The 27,002-nt window shown below is 46.1% G+C and overlaps 1 protein-coding gene across 1 annotated transcript; it reads left to right on the plus strand.

The window, feature by feature from the left end:
• The first annotated feature begins 386 nt into the window (after positions 1 to 386).
• On the plus strand, positions 387 to 27,002 carry STK36 (serine/threonine kinase 36). The gene is made up of 26 exons (XM_065880520.1): positions 387 to 470; positions 1,157 to 1,297; positions 1,408 to 1,485; positions 6,838 to 6,968; positions 7,417 to 7,666; positions 9,095 to 9,188; positions 9,482 to 9,651; positions 9,811 to 9,998; positions 10,527 to 10,626; positions 12,005 to 12,151; positions 15,518 to 15,700; positions 16,872 to 16,969; positions 17,412 to 17,517; positions 19,214 to 19,364; positions 19,580 to 19,707; positions 20,238 to 20,342; positions 20,697 to 20,795; positions 20,882 to 20,970; positions 21,227 to 21,290; positions 21,486 to 21,596; positions 22,853 to 22,927; positions 23,353 to 23,527; positions 23,786 to 23,933; positions 24,165 to 24,312; positions 24,888 to 25,634; positions 26,859 to 27,002. The coding sequence occupies exons 1-26, from the start codon at positions 387 to 389 to the stop codon at positions 27,000 to 27,002; spliced, it is 3,954 nt and encodes a 1,317-aa protein (XP_065736592.1).

Below are 27,002 nucleotides of genomic sequence, written 5' to 3' on the forward strand. Positions count from 1 at the left end.
TGGGTGGGTGAGGCTGGGTGGAGAGGGTGGGGTGAGGGGGAGAGGCTGGGTGAAGGGGGCAGTGGTCGGGTGGGCAAGGCTGGGTGGAGGGGGAAGGGGGACACGGGGTCAGGTGGGAACAAGGTTGGGTTGGGAGACAGGAAGAGAAAAGGAGGGAGGACTACGGAAGGCACTCTGCTCCAAGATCTCATCTTTTCATTCTCTACCCTACGTTATTTATGAGGCCTGGATTGTTATGAAAAAAAAGGAAAAGGCAAGGCGGCTAACGTTAACCTTTCTTCCATGCCCGAACCAGGCCTCCCAGATGTGTGGAACTGTCCCTGGAGCTGTAGCCCTTCACCACCATCTCTATCTCCTTCCTTCTGAGGGATCCTGAAATCTCTGTCATGGAAAAGTACCACGTGTTGGAGATGATTGGAGAAGGCTCTTTCGGGAGGGTGTACAAGGGTCGAAGAAAATACAGTGCTCAGGTGGTGAACAAAGAGGGATATCTCTTGGGTGGTATCCCACACCCTCAACTCCAGTGGAGAATGGGGCCAGAATACTGACCTGTATTCGTAGGACACTGATTCCTTCATATTTATGGAATATGAGCTCTGAAATTGGATTACTTGGGTTCAAATCGCAGCTCCACCACTTTCTAGCCTTAGAACTATAGACAAGTTACTCAACCTCTCTATGTCTCAGTTTTCTCATCTATAGAATGAAAATAGAACAGCGTCTTATTGGGGTATGAGGATTAAGTGTGATGTCACACTGAATCACTTAGAGCAGTGCTTGGCACCTAGTAAATAGCAATTATAATTAATATTATTATCTATCATACCATGAAGGAAGGGCTAAACCACCTGAACTCTATCCTTCCCTCTTCATTTTTTCTTCCTTCCCTTTCCCCTAAATCCCTTAAATCTTGAGTTCTTTATCCAGTTCTTTTCCCAGAATCCACCAAAGGGATCTATCTGGCAGAGGCTCTTTCCTCCTAGGGTGAGAGCAGGGGAAACCTGGGTAAGGCCAGGGTACCATGGGGAAAGTCGAGTGGGAGACTAGCAAGTATAGTGAGAATTGCTCAAACAATCTGAAGTCTGAGTTCTGGAGCTTTGAGGCTAATGTTTCAATAGTGTGGTTAGGCCTTGACTCTTGACCTTACCGCTGACAGGTGGTGGCCCTGAAGTTTATTCCAAAATTGGGACGCTCAGAGAAAGAGCTGAGGAATCTGCAACGAGAGATTGAAATCATGCGGGGTCTGCAGCATCCCAATATTGTGCATATGCTTGACAGCTTTGAGACTGACAAAGAGGTGCGCTTTGGTTTGGGGTCACCTCTCGCCAAGAAGAAGGGTCCCAGGAATTTCCCATCTTCAAAATGCATACATGTGGAGCCATTAGTAGCATTGCCTTCTCCCTGCAGGTGGTGGTGGTGACAGACTATGCTGAGGGAGAGCTTTTTCAGATCCTAGAAGATGACGGAAAACTTCCCGAAGAGCAGGTATTCCTGGCTCAAACTTCTTCTACCCATGACCTCTTCTCAGTTTAAGGACTGGTAGCGAGAGCTGAGGGCATTGAGAGTCTCCAGTTTGAAAACTCCCAAGTAAAATATAAGAGTCTAGGTATATGTAGAGGCAGTGTGGTGTGACAGTAAAGTATGTGAACGCTGGAACCCAAATCTCTGAGTACAAAGGTTGGGTCTTCCACTTTGTAGCCGGATCTTCTTGGGCAAGTTACTTTAACTTCTCTTTGTTTGCTTTCCTCATTTTTTTTTTTTTTTTATTTCCATTACTCTAGGAGGTGGATCAGAAAAGATCTTGAGGGCTTCCCTGGTGGTGCAGTGGTTGAGAGTCCGCCTGCCGATGCAGGGGACACGGGTTTGTGCCCCAGTCTGGGAGGGTTCCCCCATGCCGCGGAGCGGCTGGGCCCGTGAGCCATGGCTGCTGAGCCTGCGCTTCCGGAGCCTGTGCTCCGCAACGGGAGAGGCCACAACAGTGAGAGGCCCATGTACCGCAAAAAAGAGTGTGCTTCCTATGTTTTCCTCTAAGAGTTTTATAGTGTCCAGTCTTACATTTAGTTCTTTTTTTTTTCTTTTTTTCTGTGGTACATGGGCCTCTTACTGTTGTGGCCTCTCCCGTTGCAGAGCAACGGGGTCTTCTGTGTCTCCATACAAATTTTAAGCTTTTTGTTCTAGTTCTGTAAAAAAATGCCATTGGTAACTTGATAGGGATTGCATTGAATCTGTAGATTGCTTTGGGTAGTATAGTCATTTTCACAATATCGATTCTTCCAATCCAAGAACATGGTATATCTCTCCATCTGTTGGTATCATCTTTAATTTCTTTCAACAGTGTCTTATAGTTTTCTGCATACAGGTCTTTGGTCTCCCTAGGTAGGTTTATTCCTAGGTATTTTATTCTTTTTGTTGCAGTGGTAAATGGGAGTGTTTCCTTAATTTCTCTTTCAGATTTTTCATCATTAGTGTATAGGAATGAAAGAGATTTCTGTGCATTAATTTTGTATCCTGCAACTTTACCAAATTCATTGATTAGCTCTAGTAGTTTTCTGGTGACATCTTTAGGATTCTCTATGTATAGTATCATGTCATCTGCAAAGAGTGACAGTTTTACTTCTTCTTTTCCAATTTGTATTCCTTTTATTTCTTTTTCTTCTCTGATTGCCGTGGCTAGGACTTCCAAAACTATGTTGAATAATAGTGGTGAGAGTGGACATCCTTGTCTTGTTCCTGATCTTAGAGGAAATGCTTTCAGTTTTCCACCATTGAGAATGATGTTTGCTGTGGGTTTGTCGTATATGGCCTTTATTATATTGAGGTAGGTTCCCTCTATGCCCACTTTCTGGAGAGTTTTTATCATAAATGGGTGTTAAATTTTGTCATAAGCTTTTCTGCATCTATTGAGATGATCATATGGTTTTTCTTTTTCAGTTTGTTAATATGGTGTATCACATTGATTGATTTGCGTATATTGAAGAATCCTTGCATCCCTGGGATAAATCCCATTTGATCATGGTATATGATCCTTTTAATGAGCTGTTGGATTCTGTTTGCTAGTATTTTGTTGAGGATTTTTGCATCTGTATTCATCAGTGATATTGGTCTGCAATTTTCTTTTTGGAGTATCTTTGTCTGGTTTTGGTATCAGGGTGATGGTGGGCTCATAGAATGAGTTTGGGAGTATTCCTTCCTCTGCAATTTTTTAGAAGAGTTTGAGAAGGATGGGTGTTAGCTCTTCTCTAAATGTTTGATAGAATTCACCTGTGAAGCCATCTAGTCCTGGACTTTTATTTGTTGGAAGATTTTTAATCACAGTTTCAATTTCATTACTTGTGATTGGTCTGTTCATATTTTTTTATTTCTTCCTGGTTCAGTCTTGGAAGGTTATACCTTTCTAAGAATGTGTCCGTTTCTTCCAGGTTGTCCATTTTATTGGCATAGAGTTGCTTGTAGTAGTCTCTTAGGATGCTTTGTATTTCTGTGGTGTCTGTTGTAACTTCTTTTTCATTTCTAATTTTATTGATTTGAGTCCTCTCCCTCTTTTTCTTGATGAGTCTGGCTAATGGTTTATCAATTTTGCTTATCTTCTCAAGAACCAGCTTTTAGTTTTATTGATCTGTGCTGTTGTTTTCTTTGTTTCTATTTCATTTATTTCTGCTCTGATCTTTATAATTTCTTTCCTTCTGCTAACTTTGCATTTTGTTTGCTCTTCTTTCTCTAGTTCCTTTAGGTGTAAGGTTAGATTGTTTATTTGAGATTTTTCTTGTTTTTGGAGGTAGGCTTGTATTGCTATAAACATCCCTCTTAGAACTGCTTTTGCTGCATCCCATAGGTTTTGGATCGTCATGTTTTCATTATCATTTGTCTCTAGGTATTTTTTGATTTCCTCTTTGATTTTTTCAGTGATCTCTTGGTTATTTAGTAGCGTATTGTTTAGCCTCCATGCGTTTGTGTTTTTTATGGTTTTTTCCCTGTAATTGATTTCTAATCTCATAGCGTTGTGGTCTTGATATTATTTCAGTTTTCTTAAATTTACTGAGGCTTGATTTGTGACCCAAGATGTGATTTATCCTGGAGAATGTTCCGTGCACACTTGAGAAGAAAGTGTAATCTGCTATTTTTGGATGGAATGTCCTTTAAATATCAATTAAATTTATCTGATCTATTGTGTTATTTAAAACTTGTGTTTCCTTATTAATTTTCTGTTTGGATGATCTGTCCATTGGTTTAAGTGAGGTGTTAAAGTCCCCCACTATTATTGTGTTACTGTCGATTTCCTCTTGTATAGCTGTTAGCAGTTGCCTTATGTATTGAGGTGCTCCTATGTTGGGTGCATATATATTTATAATTGTTATATCTTCTTGGATTGATCCCTTGATCATTACATAGTGTCCTTCCTTGTCTCTTGTAACATTCTTTATTTTAAAGTCTATTTTATCTGGTATGAGTATTGCTACTCCATCTTTCTTTTGATTTCCATTTGCATGGAATATCTTTTTCCATCCCCTCACTTTCAGTCTGTATGTGTCCCTAGGTCTGAAGTGGGTCTCATGTAGACAGCATATATATGCGTCTTGTTTTTGTATCCATTCAGCAAGCCTGTGTCTTTTGGTTGTAGCGTTTATTCCTTTCACGTTTAAAGTAATTATCGATATGTATGTTCCTATGACCATTTTCTTAATTGTTTTGGGTTTGTTTTTGTAGGTCCTTTTCTTCTCTTGTGTTTCCCACTTAGAGAAGTTCCTTTAGCATTTGTTGTAGAGCTGGTTTGGTGGTGCTGAATTCTCTTAGCTTTTGCTTGTCTGTAAAGCTTTTGATTTCTCCATCAAATCTGAATGAGATCCTTGCCGGGTAGAGTAATGTTGGTTGTTGTTCTTCCCTTTCAACACTTTAAGTATACCATGCCACTCCCTTCTGGCTTGTAGAGTTTCTGCTGAGAAATCAACTGTTAACCTTATGGGAGTTCCCTTGTATGTTATTTGTCGTTTTTCCCTTAGTGCCTTCAATAATTTTTCTTTGTCTTTAATATTTACCTATTTGATTACTATGTGTCTCGGCATGTTTCTCCTTGGGTTTATCATGTATGGGACTCTCTGCACTTCCTGGACTTGGGTGGCTATTTCCTTTCCTTTCCCACATTAGGGAAGTTTTCAACTATTATCTCTTCATATATTTTCTTGGGTCCTTTCTCTCTCTCTTCTCCTTCTTGGACCCCTATAATGTGAATGTTGTTGCATTTAATGTTGTCCCAGAGGTCTCTGAGGCTGTCTTAATTTCTTTTCATTCTTTTTTCTTTATTCTGTTCTGCAGCAGTGAATTCCAGCATTCTGTCTTTCAGGTCACTTATCCGTTCTTCTGCCTCAGTTATTCTGCTATTGATTCCTTCTAGTGTATTTTTCATTTGATTTATTGTGTTGTTCATCTCTTTTGTTTGTTCTTTAATTCTTCTAGATCTTTGTTAAACATTCCTTGCATCTTCTTAAATTCTTTTTTTTTTTTTTTTTTTTTTTTTTTTTGTGGTACGCGGGCCTCTCACTGTTGTGGCCTCTCCCGCTGCGGAGCGCAGGCTCCGGACGCGCAGGCTCAGTGGCCATGGCTCACGGGCGCAGCCGCTCCGTGGCATGTGGGATTCTCCCGGACCGGGGCACGAACCCGTGTCCCCTGCATCAGCAGGCAGACTCTCAACCACTGCACCACCAGGGAAGCCCTCCTTGCATCTTCTTGATCTTTGCCTCCATTACTTTTCCAAGTTCCTGGATCATCTTCACTATCATTATTCTGAAATCTTTTTCTGAAAAGTTTCCTATCTCCACTTCATTTAGTTGTTTTTCTGGCGTTTTATCTTGTTCCTTCATCTGGTGCATAGCCCTCTGCCTTTTCATCTTGTCTATCTTTCTGTGAATGTGGTTTTTGTTCCACAGGCTGCAGGATTGTAGTTCTTCTTGCTTCTGCTGTCTGCCCTCACTTTCCTCATTTTAAAATGGAAATAATAATAATGTCTACCTCATAAGGCTATTGTGAAGATTAATGAGTTAATTGCTGTAAAGTGTTTGAAAGTGTGCCTGGCACAAGTGTTCAATATATCCAGCTATTTTTAATGCTGTTGTTATTGTTAGGCACCTCTAGGTAAGAAGGCCCAGTGTGGTGGTACCAGAGAGGCAGGAAGGGATAAGCGTTGTGGTTAAGGCAGGATTCACCACCAAGGCACAGTGGTTAGCCGTAGGGTTTGGTTGAAGACATTCTCCAGCCATATTCATTCTAGGGATTTCTCTGTACTCTAGCAAGTAGGCCCCCTTCAGGACTTCCTGTCCCAGCATTCTGTTTCCTTCCAAGCATTCATCATTATTTGTGAGCCATCATCTTATTTGTTTTGTCAGTCTTGTTTGTTTGTCTGGCTACTTCTCTTGAGAGAAGGGACTTTGTCTTATTTAATAACAGCTAATATATATTGAATGCTAAGTGCCAGGTACCATTCTGAGCAATACGTTACTTTACATGCTTTAACTCATTTAAATCCTCACGATGATCCTATGAAATAAGTAGTATCATTATTGTCACCGTATGGGTAGATGATGAATCTGAGAGCCATAAGATAATTTGCATGTGGTCATGCAGTTAGTGAGACTCAATAAATTTTCCTTGAACGAATGAATGAACAAATGAAATAATGAATGAATAGGGGAGCAAGAACTAAGGAAGGTATCTTGTGAAGCTCTGGAAGAAAGGGAGGGAAGAGAAGATCACATCAGTAGTAGTATTAGGGTGGAGTCTTTGGGCTCATCAGCAGACTCCTTCCGCTGACTTCTCCTTTCTTCCTCTCACCTGTTTGACCCCTAGGTTCAGGCCATCGCTGCCCAGTTGGTGTCAGCCCTGTACTATCTGCATTCCCACCGCATCCTCCACCGAGACATGAAGCCTCAGAACATCCTCCTTGCCAAGGGTGGTGGCATAAAGCTCTGTGACTTTGGGTGAGGTGCCTGACCTTCTGTCTCTGTTTCCAGTTCTGCAAGGAGCCTTAGATCATATGCTTGACTTCCTTGGGCCTCATTTTAGAACCTGAGCTGGAGACTGGGATTCCTGCTGGGTCTTGGAAGATGGTCTGTTTGTTCAGGTTGGGGATATCTCACACAGTGACAGGTAGCAGTGACCAGCTTTAGAGTTTATTATTTCTCTATTTCTCTATCTGTCTATCTATCTCACACAGTGACCAGCTCTAGTGTTTATTATTTATTCATTTATCTATCTAATTTTTGGCCCTGCCCCACTGCATGCTGGATCTGAGTTCCCCGACCAGGGATCGAACCTGCGCCCCCTGCAGTGTAAGCACAGAATCTTAACCACTGGACCGCCAGGGAAGTCTCTCTTGTTTTTATTGAATATCTTCTTTTTCCATTTTGATTCCATCATCTACTGCAGATTTGCCCGGGCTATGAGCACCAACACGATGGTGCTGACATCCATTAAAGGCACACCACTCTACATGTCTCCAGAGCTGGTGGAGGAACGACCATACGACCACACCGCGGACCTCTGGTCTGTGGGCTGCATACTGTATGAGCTGGCAGTGGGCACTCCTCCTTTCTATACCACGAGCATCTTTCAGCTGGTCAGCCGCATTCTCAAGGACCCTGTGCGCTGGCCCCCCACCATTAGTCCTTGCTTCAAGGTGATGAATACTGAAAGACTGCTTTTGCATCAGAAACCTGTCTCCCTCTGCCCTGTTCCCTTTTCCACAATTTTTTTCCAGAGCTGGGGCTGCACTTTGCAGTTACTTAATTGATGCAGGAGCTGGGGCAAGCTGCCTTGCTTTTGTACTGCAGAGCCTTATTCTGGGAGGGTGATCTAAGGTGTGCCCAACTTGGGAGTAGCAGCCCCTCCTTGGGTCAGGCTGTCCTTTATCAAAATGGAGAGGTAATTTCAAGACACCAGAAACAGATATTGGTCCCTTTACACACTCTCTATTCTACTAATTTCCTATCAGATGCAATGGCCGAATGATTTCCAGATTTGCCAACACAGCTGTCCTCTTCCTGAAAGAATCTTTAGATATCCAAATGGCCATAGCTGATGGGGCTAGCTCACTGATTAGGGGCAGAGGATAGAGATGGTGCCTGTCTTTTGCAGTTAAATCTCAGCAGGCCCGGGTGGGGGTCGGGGGAGGGAGGAAAAGGAATTGACCTTTTTTATTTTTCATCTAGGGCAAGATTTGAGCCTTCAATAAAATTTAAATGCAGCCTTCTCCCAGGGTAAAACCTCATGATAACTTTCCTTTGTTTTATCTAAGATGAAAAGAGACAAGTTTCTCCCCAACCTATTTAGCTGGGGGTGGCCCAAATAATTATCAAAAAGAACCTAAACAAAGGAAGCATAATTGGGCGATATACATAAGATATACATTCTCCCTTAGGGCAGACCTGCATGTATCTCCAGCAAGAGCCAAGGTGTAATGATCACCTTGTTTTAGAACAAGGGTTATAATCTACTAGTACCTTCTATTCCTATTTCAGGCCCAATTGAGGATTTCCCCAAGGATACCTTATAACAGATGTACCCTTTTCAGACAGCCTCCCTGCCCCTCCACCATCTGAAGACTTGCTGAAAGATTTGTTTTTGAGTGCTCCCAAACACATCTTTACACAATGACTTATGCGTGTGAGTGTGCTTTTAACTGTAAGTGCCTTTGTTCCTACCCAGCACAAACCAACCACAGTCAAAGGGAGGGCAAAGTGAGCAGTTTGGGAGCCCCTTGAATGTTCGCTTTCTGAAGATGATTGTGAAGGTGACATCCCTCTCTTTCTCTTCGTTTTTTTTCACTTCTTCACAAAGCTGTTGACATTGAGATTTCTGGTTTTACTTTTGGTATTCCAAAATGTCCGTGGACAGGAATTGGGGCTCCCCAGAAGGTGAGGCAGTGAGGTTTGTTCCTGATTTCAGCCAGGGAAATGAGACCTAAGGATAGGATTAGAGAGGGCGTGATTAAGACCAGCCAGCCTGTTGTAAGAATGCACTCAGGAGTCTTGGTTGACCGATTCTGATGAGTTTGAGAGAGCCTGTGGAGAAGTGAAGGCTGATGGGGTATCCTTTCTCTCCACAGAACTTCCTTCAGGGACTGCTCACCAAGGACCCCCGGCAGCGTCTGTCCTGGCCAGACCTGTTACATCACCCCTTTATTGCTGGTCGTGTCACCAGTGAGTCCTTAGGGTTCCCAGGGCTCTTGCACTTCCCTAGTACTCTACCCAATGCAACCCCTGACCCCAACGTCTGGATCCAACATATATTCTTTTCCCCACCAGCTTGAATTTTCTCCCTAGCCCTTTGCATGACCCTTGCCACTTCCCTTGTAACCCTAGTCCCTCTTTGCCATTTTGTCAAAAGGGTCTCCTTCCACAGAAGCCTGGAGATGCTGAAGTTGTCTCCGGCCAAATGGAAACAGTGGCGCAGCTCCAGTGTGATCACCTGTCCCCCTCTTCTCTCCTTGCAGTATTAACTGAGTCAGCAGGCCCAGATTTGGGTACCCCATTCACCAGTCGCTTACCCCCAGAACTTCAGGTCCTAAAGGACCAACAGGCGCATCGTCTGGCCCCCAAGGGCAACCGATCTCGCATCTTGCGGCAAGCCTATAAGCACATGGCTGAGGAGGCCAAGCAGAAGGTGTGTGGGGCAGAAGGGCATGTATGACATAGCCAGGCTAGTGACTGGGGGAGTTGGAGAAGGAGGGTGACTTTCTAGGGTTGGGAAAGGGCCACGAATAGGATTCATAGTGCCTTATGACAACTAAGTAGTTCTGACTCAGTGTCTCATTTCCCGCAGAAACACCAGAACACAGGACCTGCCCTCGAGCAAGAGGACAGGACCAGCAAGGTGGCTTCTGGCACAGCCTCTCTGCCCAGACTAAAGGCCACTCCTCAGGAACCAAGCCTCTTGACTGGGGTCTTAGGCTCAGAAATGAAGAGCAGCTGGGCTGAGTGGAGGGCTGGAGAAGCTCCCCCTGCACCTTGGTGAGGAGGGTAGAACCAGGGATTTATAGGATGAGGTCGCTTGCAGATCTTTGGCTCCAGTCAAAGCAAATACAGCATGGTCCCTGTCACTCACTACTACCTAAATGTAGACAGGGCCCTGGGAGTCTTGAGTCCTGCGTGCCTGAACCCTAATTCCAGGTATTGATACTTTCCTGATTCATCAGGAAACGTGGAAACTTTCCTGTCTCTATGTCTCAGTTGTATTGATTCATTAACTGAAAAGGAAAGAATCATCTCCACGCAAAATTGAAGATTATTTGAGTTGAGACCTACGGGTGAAAACCGCCAAGGTAGCTTTGAGAAGAAGATCCAAAGTGGGAGGGCAGTCAAGGATATGTGTGTAGTGGACCTATCCTGTCCTGGCCAGATCCTAGAAGGAGGTCTCCTCTAGCCAATCCTATATGGCTTATTTTTCATTCCTATCCTGGATGTAGAGGGAGGGACAAGTTCATGAACTCTAAGCCTCACAGGTCTGGAACTCATCTTACTCCCTGCTTCCTCTAGCAGGGAAAACTGGATCACCCAGGATTGTGAGCAAGCATTCCCAGAGCTGAGGCCAGAGGTGGTGGGCCAGCAGAGCCTTGATGCAGTGGACCTAGAAAATGAGGTGAGACCTAGGAGCTCCTCCTGGCCTTATCCCTGCCATGGGATGTTGGGTCTTGGTAGATGTTTTCTAGAACAGTGATTCCCAACCCTCCAAGGAATAGCTCCCTTTGTGTTAAAAATTGCTTTCATATTATTTATAGATTTTAATTGCATAGTATCTGAACATTTAATTATCAAAAATTGGAGTACATAAGTAAAAAGGAAAGTCCCTCTTGAGCCTTATTTCAGTCCCAGAGGTGTCTGTCTCCTTCCTTTTTGTGCTTTTACATATGTTTATATATATGTCCACATAGAATATATAGTTTGGCTGTTTTTACATTACTGAGTTCATACCATATGTATCGTTTTGCCTCATGCATCTCTTACATGATCTGTTCTAGAGATCTTTCTACATCTACTTCAATCTTTTGTTTTTTTAAGGTTTTAACTTTTTATTTTGAAAACATTTCAAACTTAAAGAATAATTGTGAAAATAGAACCAAGAATTCTTAGATACCCTTTCACCTAGATTCACCAATTGTTAAAATTCTGCCACATTTGCTTTATGGTTCTCTTTCTCTATATATGGACACATCATCTTTCTGAATCATTTTAGGGTAAGTGCAGACATGCGCCTTTACTGCCAAATATACTTTAGTGCGCGTTTGCTAGGATCAGGGTGATGCGCTTGCACCACCTCAGTGCAACGGTAGAAGTCAGGAATTTGACACTTAATCTACAGTTACTTAATCTACAGTCCATATTTAGATTTTGCCAATTGCTCTGGTAATGTTCTTTATAGCAAAAACATGTTTTTCCCCCGTCCACAATCCAATCCAGTGTTAAGCATTGCATTTAGTTGTTATGCTTCATTAGTCTTCTTTAATCTGAAACCGTTCCTACTCTTTCTTTGTCTTTCATGCTTGATAGATTTTTGGTGCACAGGTCAGTTATTTTGTAGAATGTTCCTCAAATTGATACTTTTGCATAATTAGATTTGAGTCATGCATTTTTGGTGGGCACACTACATAAGTGATGCATTGTCAGTACTACAGTCTTTTTAACAACTTCTTAGTATGTCCTAATATGTATGTGCCATGGTTGATTATTCCCTTACTGACTGGCTCTATGATGTTTCCAATTTTTTGTATTATAAACCATGCAGTGGGTATCTTTCTAGGTGTCTCTTTATGCACACCTGCCAGTGTTCTCCAAGAGACTTTTCAAGACCCCTCATTTACTGCCAACTCTACCTTTTTAAACGGGTGGCTGAAAAAAATATATCTGTGCCAAAGGAGTCACTGGCCTTTTGCAGTTACTTCATGATTCCCCAGGTTGGGAGCTACTACCCTTGAACCTGACACACTCCTCCTGACCTCCTTCACTCCCTGATGCCTCAGGAGCCAGACAACGATGATGCTGAGTGGCGGCACCTGCTAGAGACCACTGAGCCTGTGCCCGTCCAACTGAAGGCCCCTCTCACCCTGCTGTGCAATCCCGACTTCTGCCAGCGCATCCAGAGTCAGCTGCATGAGGCTGGAGGGCAGGTAACCAGCAGAAGCATACCATGGATGAAACTGGAGACTGTTTTCACAGATGAGGCATTAAAAAACGTTGATTGACATAAGGAGAAAGAAAGTTTGTCCCTTTCCTATTCTCTTTCACTCCGTCTGTTTAATTCAAGGAGATTTGCCAGCCTCCTTTAGTAATACAGAAAGAGCAGACCTTGGGTTTTTCTTTCTGAAGGGAAAAGTATTCCTCTAGAGCAGGGATCAGCAAACTTTCTGGTGGAACTTTTTTAGGCACTGTTGTCCAAGAGGAAAAAATGAAGGATATCATGTAACTACTTCTATAATGAGAGAAAACACATTTCCACAAAATTTTTGACAAAATAAAAAATATGTAACAATTTAAGTGTGTAATATTTTCTAATGCAGGTATACTAATGAGAAGAATGAGATTCTTTTTTAGGGGATAACATCTTGCTTAATTGGTGTTCATAATTAGTATTCTCTCCTACAAAGCCTTTCCTTGTGTCTCTGAAATGGTCATCTTCTTTCCTGGGAACTCACCGAAGTATGTTGCGTGCATCTCTCTCTCTTTTCTTTAAAGTTTTTTAAATTTTATTTTATTTATTTATTTAGGCTGCGTCAGGTCTTAGTTGTGTCATGTGGGCTCTTTCGTTGCGGCCAGCGAGCTTCTCTCTAGTTGTGGCGTGTGGGCTCCAGGGCGCGTGAGCTCTGTAGTTTGCAGCACGTGGGCTCTCTCGTTGAGGCGCACGAACTCAGAAGTTGTGGCACGTGGGCTTAGTTGCCCCGCGGCATGTGGAATCTTTGTTCCCCGACCAGAGATCGCACCCGCATCCCCTGCATTGGAAGGCAGATTCTTTACCACTGGAAAGAAGTCCCTTTTCTTTAAAGTTTTAAAAAATAATTTTTAGTAAATTTACCAAGTTGTGAAATCATCACCATAATTCAGTTTTAGAATATTTTCATCACCCCAATAAGATGATTCTTAACTATTTACAGTTAATTATCATTCCCACTCCTAGTAACAGGAGACTACTTTCTGTCTATTATATTTGTGTTTTCTGAACATTTCATATAAATATGATCATACAATGTATAGTCTTTGTGTCTGACTCCTTTCTCTTAGCATAATTTTTTTTTTTTTTTTTTTTTTTTTTTTTTGCGGTACGCGGGCCTCTCACTGTTGTGGCCTCTCCCATTGCGGGACGCACAGGCTCAGCGGCCATGGCCATGCGCCCAGTCGCTCCACGGCATGTGGGATCTTCCCAGACTGGGGCATGAGCCCGTGTCCCCTGCATCGGCAGGCGGACTCTCAACCACTGCGCCACCAGGGAAGTCCTTAGCATAATGTTTTTGAGGTTCATTCATGTTGTAGCGTGTATCAATACTTAATTCCTTTTCATTGCTGATTAATATTCTGCTGTACGGATATATCACATTTTGTTTATCCATTCCACTAATTGATTGAGATTTGGATTGTTTCCAGTTTTTGGCTTTTATGAATAATGCTGCTTTGAACATCCATGAGGAAGCCTTTGTGTGGACATATGTTTTCATTTCTCTTGGGTGTATGCATAGGAGTGGAATTGCTGGGGCATATAGTAAATTTATGTTTAAGATTTTAAGAAACTGCTGGACTATTTATTTTCCAAAGTGGCTGCACCATTTTACATTCTCACCAGCAATGTATGAGGGTCCTCATTTCTCCACCGCCTTGCCAACATGTATTACTGTCTGTCTGTCTGACTGTAGTCATTTTAGAGAGTGTGAAATAGTATCTCATTGCCATTTTAATTCACATTTTGCTAATGACTAATGTGAGCATCTTCTCATGTGCTTATCAGACATTTGTATTAATATTTCTTCTTTGGTGAAATATCTAATCATTTTTTTGGCTCATTTTTAAGTTGGGTTGTTTTCTACTTGAGTTGTAAGAGTTCTCTGTATCTTCTGGATACAAGACCTTTATCAGATGTATGATTTGCAAATATTTTCTCTCAGTCTCTAATATGTTTTTTTATTCTCATAAGAATGTCTTTTGAAGCACAAAGGTTTTAAATTTTGAAGTCCAGTTACCATTTTTTTCCTTTGTGGATTATGCTTCTGGTGTTGTATCTGAGAAATCTTTTTTAAACCCAAAGTCTTGAAGATTTTCTCCTATGTTTTTTCTAAAAGCTTTCTAGGGCTTCCCTGGTGGCGCAGTGGTTGAGAGTCTGCCTGCCGATGCAGGGGATACGGGTTTGTGCCCCGGTCTGGGAAGATCCCACATGCCACGGAGCGGCTGGGCCTGTGAGCCATGGCCGCTGAGCCTGCGCGTCCGGAGCCTGTGCTCCGCAACGGGAGAGGCCACAACAGTGAGAGGCCCGCGTAAAAAAAAGCTTTCTAGACTTTTAGCTCTGACATTTAGGTCTCTGACCCATTATGAGTTGATTGTATATATTGTGAGGTAGGGATATAAGTTCATCTTTTCGCATGTGGTTATGTAATCATCCCAGCACCATTTGTTGAAAAGACTCTCCTTTCGCTCTTGAATTACCTTGGCACCCTGCACCTCTCTTTTGGCCCTTATCTGTCCTCCTTGTGTTGGATAATTTTTCAGTGGGGAAAGAGGTTAACAACTCTGCCTCCAGGGTAAAACTTTCTGAGTTAGAATTCCAGCCAAACTACTGTGTGTGATTATTGACTACTTACTTAACCTATCTAGAAGCTTCAGTCTCCTTGTCTATAAAATGGGTAATTGTATTTACTTTACAATCACTAGGGTTATTGTAAAGGTTAAGTGAGTCAATAAGTGAACAGATTCAGAACAGTGAGTAGCATATTGTAAAGCACTTGATGTAAACGTTAGTCTTCTTTTGAAGAATAACCTTTTAAAGAATAACCATTTAAAAATATAATACTGTCCTGTATAAAAATAAGTGGTGGGTAGGATCTGGCCTGCAGGTCATATTTTGTCAACCCCTGATCTAGAGTTGAATAATATTGTTTTGTCTATCTGGAGTTGAGCAACATTGTTCTGTGCCCATTGTTTCTAATTTTCAGAAATGTGTGTGTGTGGTTTCATTTTGTTTTAAGGTGAAGGGCTGGAGAAGGGAGGGAGCAGATAGGAATGTCACTGGGTCTGTGACTGACTGAGGGGAGGTGTTCCCCCCTCCTCCCGGTTTGGTCACCTCTAAGTCAGGTGACCTGGCCATCTATATTCCCCTTTCCTGGTACACTTTCCCTGTTTCTCTGTTCTCCTTTTCTGGGTTTTAGATTCCCAAAGAAAGGAATGAGAACATTTGGTCTGCTTTGTCAACATCTTGGGGACACTTGGTATCTGTGACTCTCCTTCCTTTACCTCTCATAATATCAATTACTGTCTCTTTCCCTTGTGTCACCCAGATCCTGAAAGGCGTGGTGGAGGGCGCTTCCCATATCCTTCCTGTGCTCCGGGTCCTGAGCAGTCTTCTGTCCAGCTGCGGTGGTGACTCTGTTTCCTTGTACTCCTTCTGCCGTGGGGCAGGGCTCCCCCGGCTGCTGCTCAGCCTCCTCCGACACAGCCAGGAGAGCAGCAGTATCCAGCAGGTAAGCGCTGCGCCAGGAGCCTCTCAAGACTTAGCAGAATTTCTTCTCTTTGGATTTCTTTTCTTTGAATTGCCATCTCTATTTGGCCCAACTGCCTTTTCTTTTCTTCTCCTCCTCTCTAGTTAGTAGATCATGAATTGCAAATTCTCATGCCTTCCGAGGCCAGGCAGATAATGTCATCAGTGAAGTAGACTGTGTGTGACTATATGAATCAGTGGGAATGTGAGAAACTGAGATCTCGTGCTCAGTCGGAACAGGGCATCCTCTCCTCAGCGCCACCTCACTGTTGTTAGGGGGGAATATGGGCTCAGTGGTGCCAGATCCTGCAGTTTTCCAAGAAAAGCTAGAAATCCAGATTTTTATGTGCAATTTCCCAATATTTAAAGCACTGTGTTTTTGTTTGTTTGTTTGTTTGTTTTTGCGGTACGCGGGCCTCTCACTGTTGTGGCCTCTCCCGTTGTGGAGCACAGGCTCGGGACGCGCAGGCTCAGCAGCCATGGCTCACGGGCCCAGCCGCTCCGTGGCATGTGGGATCTTCCTGGACAGGGGCACGAACCCGTGTCCCCTGCATCGGCAGGCAGACTCTCAACCACTGCGCCACCAGGGAAGCCCAGAGCACTGTGTTTTGAAAGGTAAAATCCTAGGCTTTACAGGCCTGATTTTATAGAGCAGAGTACTGAAATTCAGAGATTAACTAACTCACACACGGGCACTGCCTTGTCAGTGGTCATGGAGATGATAAGCGGGAGAGCTAGGAGTGAGTCTCAGTGTCCACGTCCCTGTGCTGTGTCCCGACGCAGCTGAGCTGGAAGGCCGGAATGCAGAAATGTTTAACGCGGCCAAGGCTCGGTGGCCGGAAGCTGCACTCTGCTGATGAGTGTTAGTCTTGAGAGTTTTTAAGGAATTTAGAAAAGAATTTGAGCTATTTTGAAAAATAGAACCTCCTAAACTCCAAAATGCTGTTCAGGCCCAAACAAGACACATTTTCTGGCTGTTTACAGCCCGTCGGCCGCCACTTTGTTACCTCTGGATCTCCTCTCTCTGTCCAAACACTCTCTTCCCTCTGTCCCTTTCTGTTTGCTCAGGCTGACTGGATATCTGACACACTTTTCCCTTAGTCTTTGTTTCCATCCCCTACATTGCCCTAACTCTCTGTCCTCTTCCCTGGCAGCAACGTTGGTATGGGACCTTCTTACGGGACCTGATGGCTGTGATTCAGGCCTACTTTGCCTGCACCTTCAATCTGGAGAGGAGCCAGACAGGTGACAGGTGGGATGAGAGGCATTTTGCTCTGTTGCCCAGTTTGGCTTCAGTTTCTACCCCCATTTCTTCCCATCCCCTTTAGGAAGAGGCTAAGTAAGGAGAAGCCATGATTTGTGCCAGGTTTAGGGGTCAGCTGAGTGACCTCTTAGAGTCCACCTAGTCCTCTTAAGGACCCCGAGACACCTCCAGGTTTGCGCACGGAATTTCAGGTTCTCAGCGTTAGCAGTCGCACTAAATAGAAGGCTCAGGGTGTGAATAAGCTAGAGAAAATGACAAAGAGGCCTGGAGGTGTGTGCGTGCAACTGTGTGTGTGTGAGGGGAGAGGAGAGAGAGCACTCTGGTGTGTTCCTTTGCAGAGATTCTCCTACCTGCCCTGAACGGACCCATTCACAACATGTGGGCTTTTAGTAGAGAGATGAGAAGAAACCACGGACTCATTTTTTCCTAGCCTACAGGTATTTCAGGAAGCTGCCGACCTCTTTCTGGAGCTCTCGGGGAAACTACTGGCCCAACCAGATGACTCCGAGCAGACTTTGCGGAGGGACAGCCTTATGGTAATCTGCTCCCCCTTCCAGATTTCTGCCTGTGGTTTTCCCTGTGTTTCTCCCATCCTCTTTCTTACAGCTCTGTAGGGTTAGATCGAGGTAATACAACAAATGTTTGTTGAATGCCAGCTGTGTGTCATATGCCATCTGAGTAAGAGAAAGTCCCCATCTTCAAGGGATCAGGGCTAGTCTAATAGGAGAGATGTGATCAAGGACAACAGTGTGAAAAGTGCATTAGAACTTCATGTAAAATGTAGAAGCACCACTGAAGAAGACCAACGCTACTTGGAGGGTCATAGAAGAAATCTTTTTTTTTTTTTGGACCCGCCACGCAGTATGTGGGATCTTAGTTCCCTGACCAGGGATTGAACCCGCGCCCCCTGCAGTGGAAGCACGGAGTCTTAACCACTGGACCACCAGGGAAGTCCCTAAGAGTCATAGAAGAAACCTTGAAGGAGGAAATCATCTCTGCTAGGATTTGAAGAATGAATAGAAGTTTGCCAGGTGGATGAGGCAGGAAAGTAGGGAGGACATTCCGGGTAGAAAGAGCAACCTATATTAAAGCCCAGAGGCAGTAAGCAGTGTGGCCTATTTTAGGGAACCACAAATAGAAGTATTTCTTCTTGAGTAGACTTACAGATCAGCTAGTATTCCCAACCTTGTTTGTCCTACAGACTAGTAACCTATGTGGGTTCTCTCTCCTGGACTCTGGAGGTGAGGGATGGGAAGGGAGGCTTGAAAGAGAAAATAGTTGAGTTCTGACCGATCTCAGAGGAGACAGAGAGGAACATGTTCAAGGAGGGAAACAATTGCCTGGTCATTGTTCAGACTGGAAACTGGGAGCACAGATTTGGGCTACATTCCTACTTCCAGCTAGCAGCTAGCAGTCCATTCAGTCTCTTCTTTTTTTTTTAAAAAAAAAAAAAGAAATTTATTTATTTTTGGCTGCATTGTGTCTTCATTGCTGCGCACGGGCTTTCTCTAGTTGCGGCGAGCGGGGGCTACTCTTTGCTGTGGTACGCAGGCTTCTCATTGCAGTGGCTTCTCTTGTTGTGGAGCACGGGCTCTAGAGCACAGGCTCAGTAGTTGTGGTGCTTGGGCTTAGTTGCTCCCCAGCACGTGGGATCTTCCCGGACCAGGACTCGAACCCGTGTCCCCTGCATTGGCAGGCAGATTCTTAACCACTGCGCCACCAGGGAAGCCCAGTCTCTTCTCTTCTGACAGCCCATTTTAACATCCCTCACCCTTTACAGTAAGGAAGCTTTTAACATCTAACGTACATTTTGGCCAGTAGTGACTCACATTATTGGTCAGCACTTCTCATATGTCACTGTGCACTGAGTAGCATGGGGAGTTTGGAATAAATTCCCCACCTCTCGAAATTCTGAATCAATAAGACTGGGTTTGGAAGGACCCATGAATCCCCAGGAATTCTTATACTCAGGGTCCACAGATAATACTTTGAGAAACATCATCTAGGGAGCAGCTGATCAGAATAAAAGGATTGACACCTAAAATTGCTGTCCTTGAAATGTGAAGGCAGATATATTGCACTTTCTGTGTGAGGAATCCTTAAGAGTCCATCAGCTGGTCCCCCTGGGTTTCTCTCCTCCTTTCTCAGGTTCTCCGGGCACTCCTGCTCCTTATGCTAAGTCCAATCAGTTTTCTGATGTGCCTGCTGTTAACCCTGCCTTGTCTCCCTTAGTGCTTTACTGTTCTGTGTGAAGCCATGGATAGAAACAGCTGGACCATCTCCAGAGCTTTCTACTCCAGCCTGATGACCACACAGCGGGCTGTGTTGGATGGGCTCCTTCATGGCTTGACAGTTCCACAGCTCCCTTTCCACAGCCCCCCAGGTAACTGGAATGGGAAGGTAAGGTTCTCTCGACCTACTTGTTGAGTAGGTCCAGCTCTTTCTCCTGCCTACTTGTTGAGTAGGTCCAGCTCTTTCTCCTGCCATTACCTAGAATAGGCCTGGCATTTAGTGAGTGTTAAATAACTACGAACTGAGAGAAAGAATGGGGAATCTTAAACAACCAACGTCTTCCTGCGTTCTTTGCCTTTCTCGCAGGAGCCCCCGAGGTGAGCCAGCCGCTTCGGGAGCAGAGTGAGGATCTGCCTGGAGCCCTCTCCTCGGCACTGGCAGCCTTATGCACTGCTCCTGTGGGGCTACCTGGCTGCTGGGAAGCCAAGGAGCAGGTCTGAGCTACAATTTTTTTGTTCCTGTCCTCCCTGTTGCCAGAGTAGGGGAGGGTGGCCCAGCTTTTCAGAAAGGCAGAAAAACAAGCTTTTATGCCTTCCCTTACTCAGTACTTCCAGAAACAGATGCTCCCACTAGGTTTGAGCCACTCGTAAAACATGATGTAGCCAAAATCCCAGAGCCCTTGGCCAGCTGATTAGAGAGCTCAGTGACAAACTGCCCGTGTGGTGGGGTAGCTGATCTGAAGCCACCAGTGATGCTTCCTCAAGGGTTCAAGATTCAAATTTCCTGCTCCCTTTTGGCTAGCAACACTTTCCTCTGTACCTGCCTGCAGTGGGACTTACCTAGGCCTTGCCTTTTGGTTCTCCACTGGCCATGAAGACTGGGAATGGAATGGGGGCTGAGGTTCCTGGTGAATCTGGGGAAGAGTGGCTAGCAGGGGGTTGAGAGTCCTGATTAGTTGGAGATATGAGAGGAATGGGATTGGAATAATGGGAATGGGATTGAGTCTTCAGGTATGTCTCTACAGATCTCTCGGCATTTGGCAAACCAGCTCACTGAAGACAGCAACCAGCTGAGGTCATGCCTCATCTCTGGCCTACAGCATCCCATCCTGTGCCTACACCTTCTCAAGGTACTGCCTGCCCATTAACTCTTGGCCTTTCAGACTTCTTTTTCACCCCAAGGACTAAGAGAGAGAAAGAGACACTGAGAGAAATGAGAGACTCCCCCCTTGGAGGACCCCTTTCTGCTTTTAAAATTGTTCAGCTGAGATGACCCTACTGTCAGCCAGTCCTCAGCAGAACCGAGAAGTGTCCATATCTCACAGTCTTTCAGCAAGAGGCACAAGTGGCCTGAATTTCTCTAATATCCCTAGTTGTGGATACTAGATCTGTCGAGAGGCTAGCCTGCTTTCAGCTGAGCCTTTCAATCTAGGAGCCCAGGGGCTGCTCTGCCTCCCTGACAGACTCCTTCCGACTCCCTTTAGGTTCTCTACTCCTGCTGCCACGTCAGTGAGCCCCTGTGCCGTCTTCTAGGGCAAGAACCCCTGGCCTTGGAGTCACTGTGGAAGTTGCTCCAGGGCAAGGTAGGCCAGCAGCACGAGTGGGCATCTCTTGGGGGCCCCACCATCTCAATCAGAGGAGCCTCTGGTATCTCGGGTTTCCTTTGTAGGTAAAGGTAGTGGATTGGGAAGAGTCTGCTGAAGTGACACTGTACCTCCTCTCCCTTCTCGTCCTTCACCTCCAAGATCTGCCTTCTGGGTGAGTCATAAAGCAGGGTCTCTCCACTGAAATCTTCCACCCACATAGCTCACCCAGACATGGATTGTGGGGAGTGACACCCTACAGCCTGTCCTTAGGAGGGATTGGGACAGAGGGTGTGAGGGTTTCTGTACAAAAGAGACCTAGATTCCCACTGACTTTGTGCCTTGGAGGTGGACATGCAGCCTAGGTGGAGAGTGCCATCCAAGGGAGAGGGCAGGCCACGCAGCAGCCTTGATGTATCTCTTTATTCCAGAATGGAGAAGCTAGGCAGTGAGGTTGCTACTGTCTTTACCCATTCACACGTCGTCTCTCTTGTGGTGAGTTTTCAACCTTCATCTTCCTCCACTTTTCACCCTATCATCCCACCCTTCTGCAAGCAGGAGAGTCATTTCCTAATTTGCAGCTGTTTGTGAGGCATTCTTCTGGACCAGGACAGAGAAATAAATCCTCTCTGCCTGTCCCGAGTACCATTCAGATGCGGACATTCCTCCACCTTGTCTAACTCTCCACAGAGCTCGGCAGCCTGTCTGTTGGGACAGCTTGGTCAGCAAGGGGTGACTTTTGACCTCCAGCCTGTGGAGTGGATTGCAGCTGCCACACATGCCCTGTCTGCCCCTGCGGAGGTGAGCTCTACCAGGGAATGCAGACACGCATTTTCTCGGAGTCAAATAAGATCTGTGTTCAGGGAGAAAGACTGAAATGCCAGCAAGCCTAGAGTAAACTAAGGAGTGCGAGAGAATCAGGGCGTCTTTCCTGTCCTATCCTTCTGCCCTCAGATCCCTCTGAGTCCAGACTGTCAGGGCTTTAGGTTTGTTGTTAACTTGCAGGACCTCTGAAGGGGGAGGGGGAGGCAGCGTGTGTGTGTGTGTGTCTGTGTGTCTGTGTGTGTGTGTGTGTGTGTGTGTGTGTGTGTGTGTGTGTCTCTCTCTCTCTCTCTCTCTCACACTTGCCTCCTGAAGGATCTCCCCTCCAGCCTCTCTCCTCTCCAGTCCATTTTCTTCACTGCCACCAAAGTGAGCTTTCTTAAAGGAAAACCTGCCCATTTGTTCAACCGGTAATTATTTCACACATAAATATAATAGTGAGTACCAGGCACTATTCTCAGCTTCGAGAATACAGCAGTGAAAGGAGAGACACAAAAATCTCACCCATGTGGAGCTTGTGTAAGTCCTCAGTGGCTTCCCACGGTTTCTGGGTTAATGTCCAAATTGGTTAGCAGGCTACTCAAAGCTCATCTGTTCCCTCTGGGCTCTCTAATCCTGCTCCACCAAAGAATTAACATTTCCAAAGTTCACTGTGGTCTCTCACGACCTGCCTTTATGGAAGCTTTGACCTCTCCCTTCCTCATCTCCCTTTTATTTATTTTTTTTAAATTTTATTTATTTATTTAACATCTTTATTGGAGTATAATTGCTTTACAATGGTGTGTTAGTTTCTGCTTTATATCAAAGTGAATCAGTTGTACACATATACATATGTCCCCATATTTCTTCCTTCTTGCATCTCCCTCCCTCCCCCTCATCTCCCTTTTAAACTTTTAATCCCATCAGTTTCCTACCTCCAGGAGGCAGAGTTAGCACTCTCAGCTGTGTCCCATTCCCTCTCCACAGCCCTCACTCACAGCCTCTCGTGTAGCAAAAGCATCTTCCTAAACCCTAATGGTTTGTCTGCCTGCTCACCCTACTGACTGTGTGTCTTTAGGACAGAGTTAGTCATTGAACGAATAGGCAGGAGCCAAGACTCCTAAGTCCAAAAGAACTCTCCCCACTACACCAGGCTGAAGAAGAACTCCTTCTGCCTGACTTGGAGTTGGGAGCACAGGCCTGTGTGGTCACCTCACCCCTCTCAGATCTGCTCTCTTCCCACCTCTTTCCGACAGGTCCGGCTGACTCCACCGGGTGGCTGTGGATTCTATGATGGCCTCCTCATGCTTCTGCTGCAGCTGCTCACCCAGGTACAGCTGCATCCTAGGACGGATGGGAAGTAAGGAGAGCTGCTTTGGGGAGCCACTGGCCAATAGGAAGGAAGAAGCAACACAGTCACCTCTCCTCTCACACCGCCTGTGATGGCCTTAAATTGGACCCATCTGCTGTCAGTACGGACCCTTTAAGGGGAACCATTCAGCTACATCCCTTGGGATTCAGTGGGAAGACAGTTGTAATTCCCTGGTTTCCAGTAGACATACACATGGGTTGAGAGGTCAGGGGTTAAGATGTGATAAGCGAGGGAACTGGGACAACAGGGAAATCCTAGGTGGGAAAACAGAAGGAATTATTTCTGGGACTCCTCTTCCTCGTAGGTCAGGGACAAGAGTGAAAAAAGGCGTTTTGACTCCTGTCTTGGACCTCCTCGTTTACCCTCATTCAATTTTGTCTCTAGCAGGGGAAGGGTAATCCAATAAGGGTCATGGCTAGCTCAGAAATGTGGACCGTTCTGTGGCACCGCTTCTCCATGGTGCTGAGGCTCCCTGAGGAGGCATCTGTACAGGAAGAGGAGCTGTCACTGTCCAGTCCACAAAGCCCAGAGCCAGACTGGACGCTGATCTCACCCCAAGGTATCTTTCCAACAGCACGGCCCCTTTTGTCGGGCCAGTGTGTTGATTCCTCTTCAAGAGGAAACAGCCTAGAACTGGGTTAGCCCATGGAGGTGGCTACTGCTGCTGCCGCCTGGGGAGAGGGTGGCAGAGTCTGTGCTGGAGCTGCTCAAGGACAGGGAAGGGACTGAACTGGGGGTAGCCCTGAGAGCCTTGGGGACGCAGGGGCATCCTGACCTCTTGCCTGCTCCACTGGGTCTCCATTCTTGGTGTTTCCAGGCATGGCAGCCCTGCTGAGCCTGGCCATGGCCACCTTTACCCAGGAACCCCAGTTATGCCTGAGCCACCTGTCTCAGCGTGGAAGTATCCTCATGTCCACCCTGAAGCATCTGCTTTCGCCCAGCTTCCTGCATCACCTGACCCAGACGTGAGTTGGAGCTAGAGGAGGGAGACCAGAAAATTCAATGTTGGCTATTGGGGGTAGGAGGAGGGGAAGGCAGGAGAGAAAGAGCTGACAGCTTGAGCTATGAGGCAAGAAATGGGATTACTGAGGTTGGGGAAGGAGAGCTGGACTAGGGAATTTGAGAAGAGTCGGGGGAAGAAAGCTAAAGGTTGGGTGCACCAGACTGAGTATATCCTTCCACTCTCCCCTCCTTAGGCCTCAGGGGCCTGAGTTTCTCCCCGTTGTGGTGCTCTCTGTCTGCCAGCTCCTCTGCTTCCCCTTCGCCCTGGATGTGGATGCTGACCTCCTTGAAGGTGTCTTGGCTGACCTCACAGACTCAGAAGTCACAGCCCACCTGCTGCAGGTACTGGGGAAGCTACCCAGGCAGGAAGGTGGGAGAGGAAGGTGGCCCAACCCTGTGTACTCAAATTCACTTCCCGACAGCTCCGGGGCTCTCGCAGGCCCCTGCAGGAGTGCAGCACCTGGCTTGGTCTAAGAGTTGAGTGGAGAAAGCATTCGGGCCTGAACAGGGGCATGTGGTTGGAGCTGGGCTGGTGCCTCTTCTCTTCATCAGTCCGATATCTGGATTCACTTGGAACCCAGTGGGGTGGATATCTTAGTCTAGGCCCTGGAGACTCAGCTCCTCAGCTGGGAATCACTTCCTTGGAAATTGTTGGCATTAAGCAGTGAGCGGGTCTCTGAAGCAGAGAGACTAAGTCCTTGCAGAGCAAGGCATGGACTTGGGAAGGACCTGTTCCCCTGGGCTCCACGTTGTGTCTCACGTGCGGTGCTGTGGCTCAGGTCTTCCGGCTTTCTGTGGTATTCTCACCAGAGTTTGGCTTTTCTCTCTCCCAGATTGTGGGCTCCGTCTCAGTATCTTGCTGCAGTGTATTCTCCCTCTCCCTGAGCTCTTTTGCCTGCACCCCTCCCCTTCTCCAGGTCTGCTGCCACCATCTTCCACTGACACAAGCCGAGCTGCCCATCAGTCTGCTCACACGCCTGGCTCTCTCTGAGCCCCCCTCTCTCAACCAGTTTGTGAGCACAGTAGCCGCCTGCCCTACAACCACCATCTCATTCCTCTCAGCTGCCCTCCTGGGTGACCAGCCGCTGCTGACCTCTGACCTTCTCTCCCTCCTGGCCCACACTGCTCGGGTACTGTCTCCCAGCCATTTGTCCTTTATCCAGGAACTCCTGGCTGGCCCCGATGAATCCTATCGGCCCCTGCGCAGCCTCCTGGGCCACCCAGAGAATTCTGTGCGGGCCCGTACTTACGGGCTTCTGGGACACTTGCTCCAGCACAGCAGAGCCCTGCGCGGGGCCCTGCAGAGCCAGCTAGGACTGCTCAACCTTTTGCTGCTGGGGCTTGGAGACAAAGACCCTGCTGTGCGGCGTGGTGCCAGCTTTGCTGTGGGCAATGCAGCCTACCAAGCTGGTCCCCTGGGGCCTGCCCTGGCAGCTGCGGTGCCCAGTATGACCCAGCTGCTTGGAGATCCTCAGGCTGGTATCCGGCGCAATGCCGCATCAGCTCTGGGCAACTTGGGGCCTGAGGGTTTGGGGGACGAGCTGTTACGGTGCCAAGTACCCCAGCGGCTCCTAGAGGTGGCGTGTGGAGACCCCCAGCCAAATGTGAAGGAGGCCGCCCTCGTTGCCCTCCGGAGCCTCCAACAGGAGCCCTGCATCCATCAGGTACACCTGAGGGGACTTTGGAATCACCATGATGGGGCTGGTTTTCACAACATTTTTCTGAGATAGTCTTTAAGGAATTGGGACATCTAGAAACCCAAGCTGTATCCTTCTCTGGGAGCAGGAAACCCAGAGGCCGTGACTTGGTCATGAGTTTTTCATCTAACATTTCACACCTGGAGAAGGGAGGGGACCTGGAAGAAGGCTCCATTGGGCTAGGAGATGCCTGGGATCTCAAGGACCAGTGTTTCTTTCTTCTGGAGGCTGTGCAGGAGGGAGGTGAGGGAAGACTAGACGTTGAGGTATAGAGTGCTTTCATTCTGAGGGCCACGAAGGTGCTATCTTTTTTAGCACTTACCATGTGAAAAGTACCATGCTTAGTATTTTACCTTTATTATCTGGTTTAAGCTTTACTTCTCATTTTGCAGGCAATGAAACTGAGGCACAAAGAATTTAATAACTTGTCCAAGTTACAAAGCTAATATGCAGGATTGGACTTTTGAACTCAAGAGTCTAAGTCCAGAGCCCATGCTCCTTTTTTTTTTCCTTTGGCCATGCCACACGGCATGTGGGATCTTAGTTTCCTGACCAGGGATTGAACCTGTGGCCCCTGCAGTGAAAGCATGGAGTCTTAACCATTGGACCACCAGGGAAGTTCCTAGAGCCCATGTTTTTAACCTGCTTTACTCTGTTTTTTCTTCTTTCTGTTCAATTTTCAGTATATAAACAGACCAATGGAAAAATCATACGTCTACCTGTGATAAAGCTAAACCTCCAAATTATAATAGTTCAATGTGGCAGCATCAGGTGGTTCATGCAGAAGAGAGGTTCTGACAGGATGGTTATGATATAAGAGTTTTTTGGCAGTCCGTGTGGGGAAATAATAAAAGGGATTCTTGGTGGTAAGGAGGTCCAGACCCACTGGTCTAGATCCACAGCTGGGAGTCTCACCTTTTGGCTTAGTTTTACTGCTGCATTTATTACCTCTTCCTGGGGACAAGTGCATAGGTCCTTTGGTGCCTTGGTTTCATGGTCTGTAACCAAAGAGAATGGAAATAGACCTCTGGTCCTGGTGATTCCTGTCCCCAAGGTCTGTCTTCTCCCACACAACCTATTTTGAGTCCCCAAGAGCTCATTTTCTTTTTCTTCCTTTTCTAGAGTGGGAATTGCTGGGCCAAATCACAGTCCTCTGCATGTCATGTTCTGTCATCTCTCTCTATCCCACAGGTGCTGGTGTCCCTGGGTGCCCGTGAGAAATTAGCCTTGCTCTCTCTGGGGAATCAGTTACTGCCACGTAGCAGTCGCAGGCTGGCCTCTGCCAAACACTGCAGGAAACTCATTCACCTCTTGAGGCCAACCCACAATACATGA

This window comes from Phocoena phocoena, chromosome 7 (genome assembly GCF_963924675.1).
Source record: "Phocoena phocoena chromosome 7, mPhoPho1.1, whole genome shotgun sequence".
Lineage (NCBI taxonomy): Eukaryota > Metazoa > Chordata > Mammalia > Artiodactyla > Phocoenidae > Phocoena > Phocoena phocoena.

Excerpts from the sequence above, each read along its gene's own strand:
- STK36 (XM_065880520.1), top strand. The coding sequence starts at position 387 with ATGGAAAAGTACCACGTGTTGGAGATGATTGGAGAAGGCTCTTTCGGG. Across the intron at positions 19,365-19,579 it reads CCCTTTCCACAGCCCCCCAG|GAGCCCCCGAGGTGAGCCAG; the intron begins GTAACTGGAATG and ends CCTTTCTCGCAG. Across the intron at positions 23,934-24,164 it reads CTGCATCACCTGACCCAGAC|GCCTCAGGGGCCTGAGTTTC; the intron begins GTGAGTTGGAGC and ends TCCCCTCCTTAG.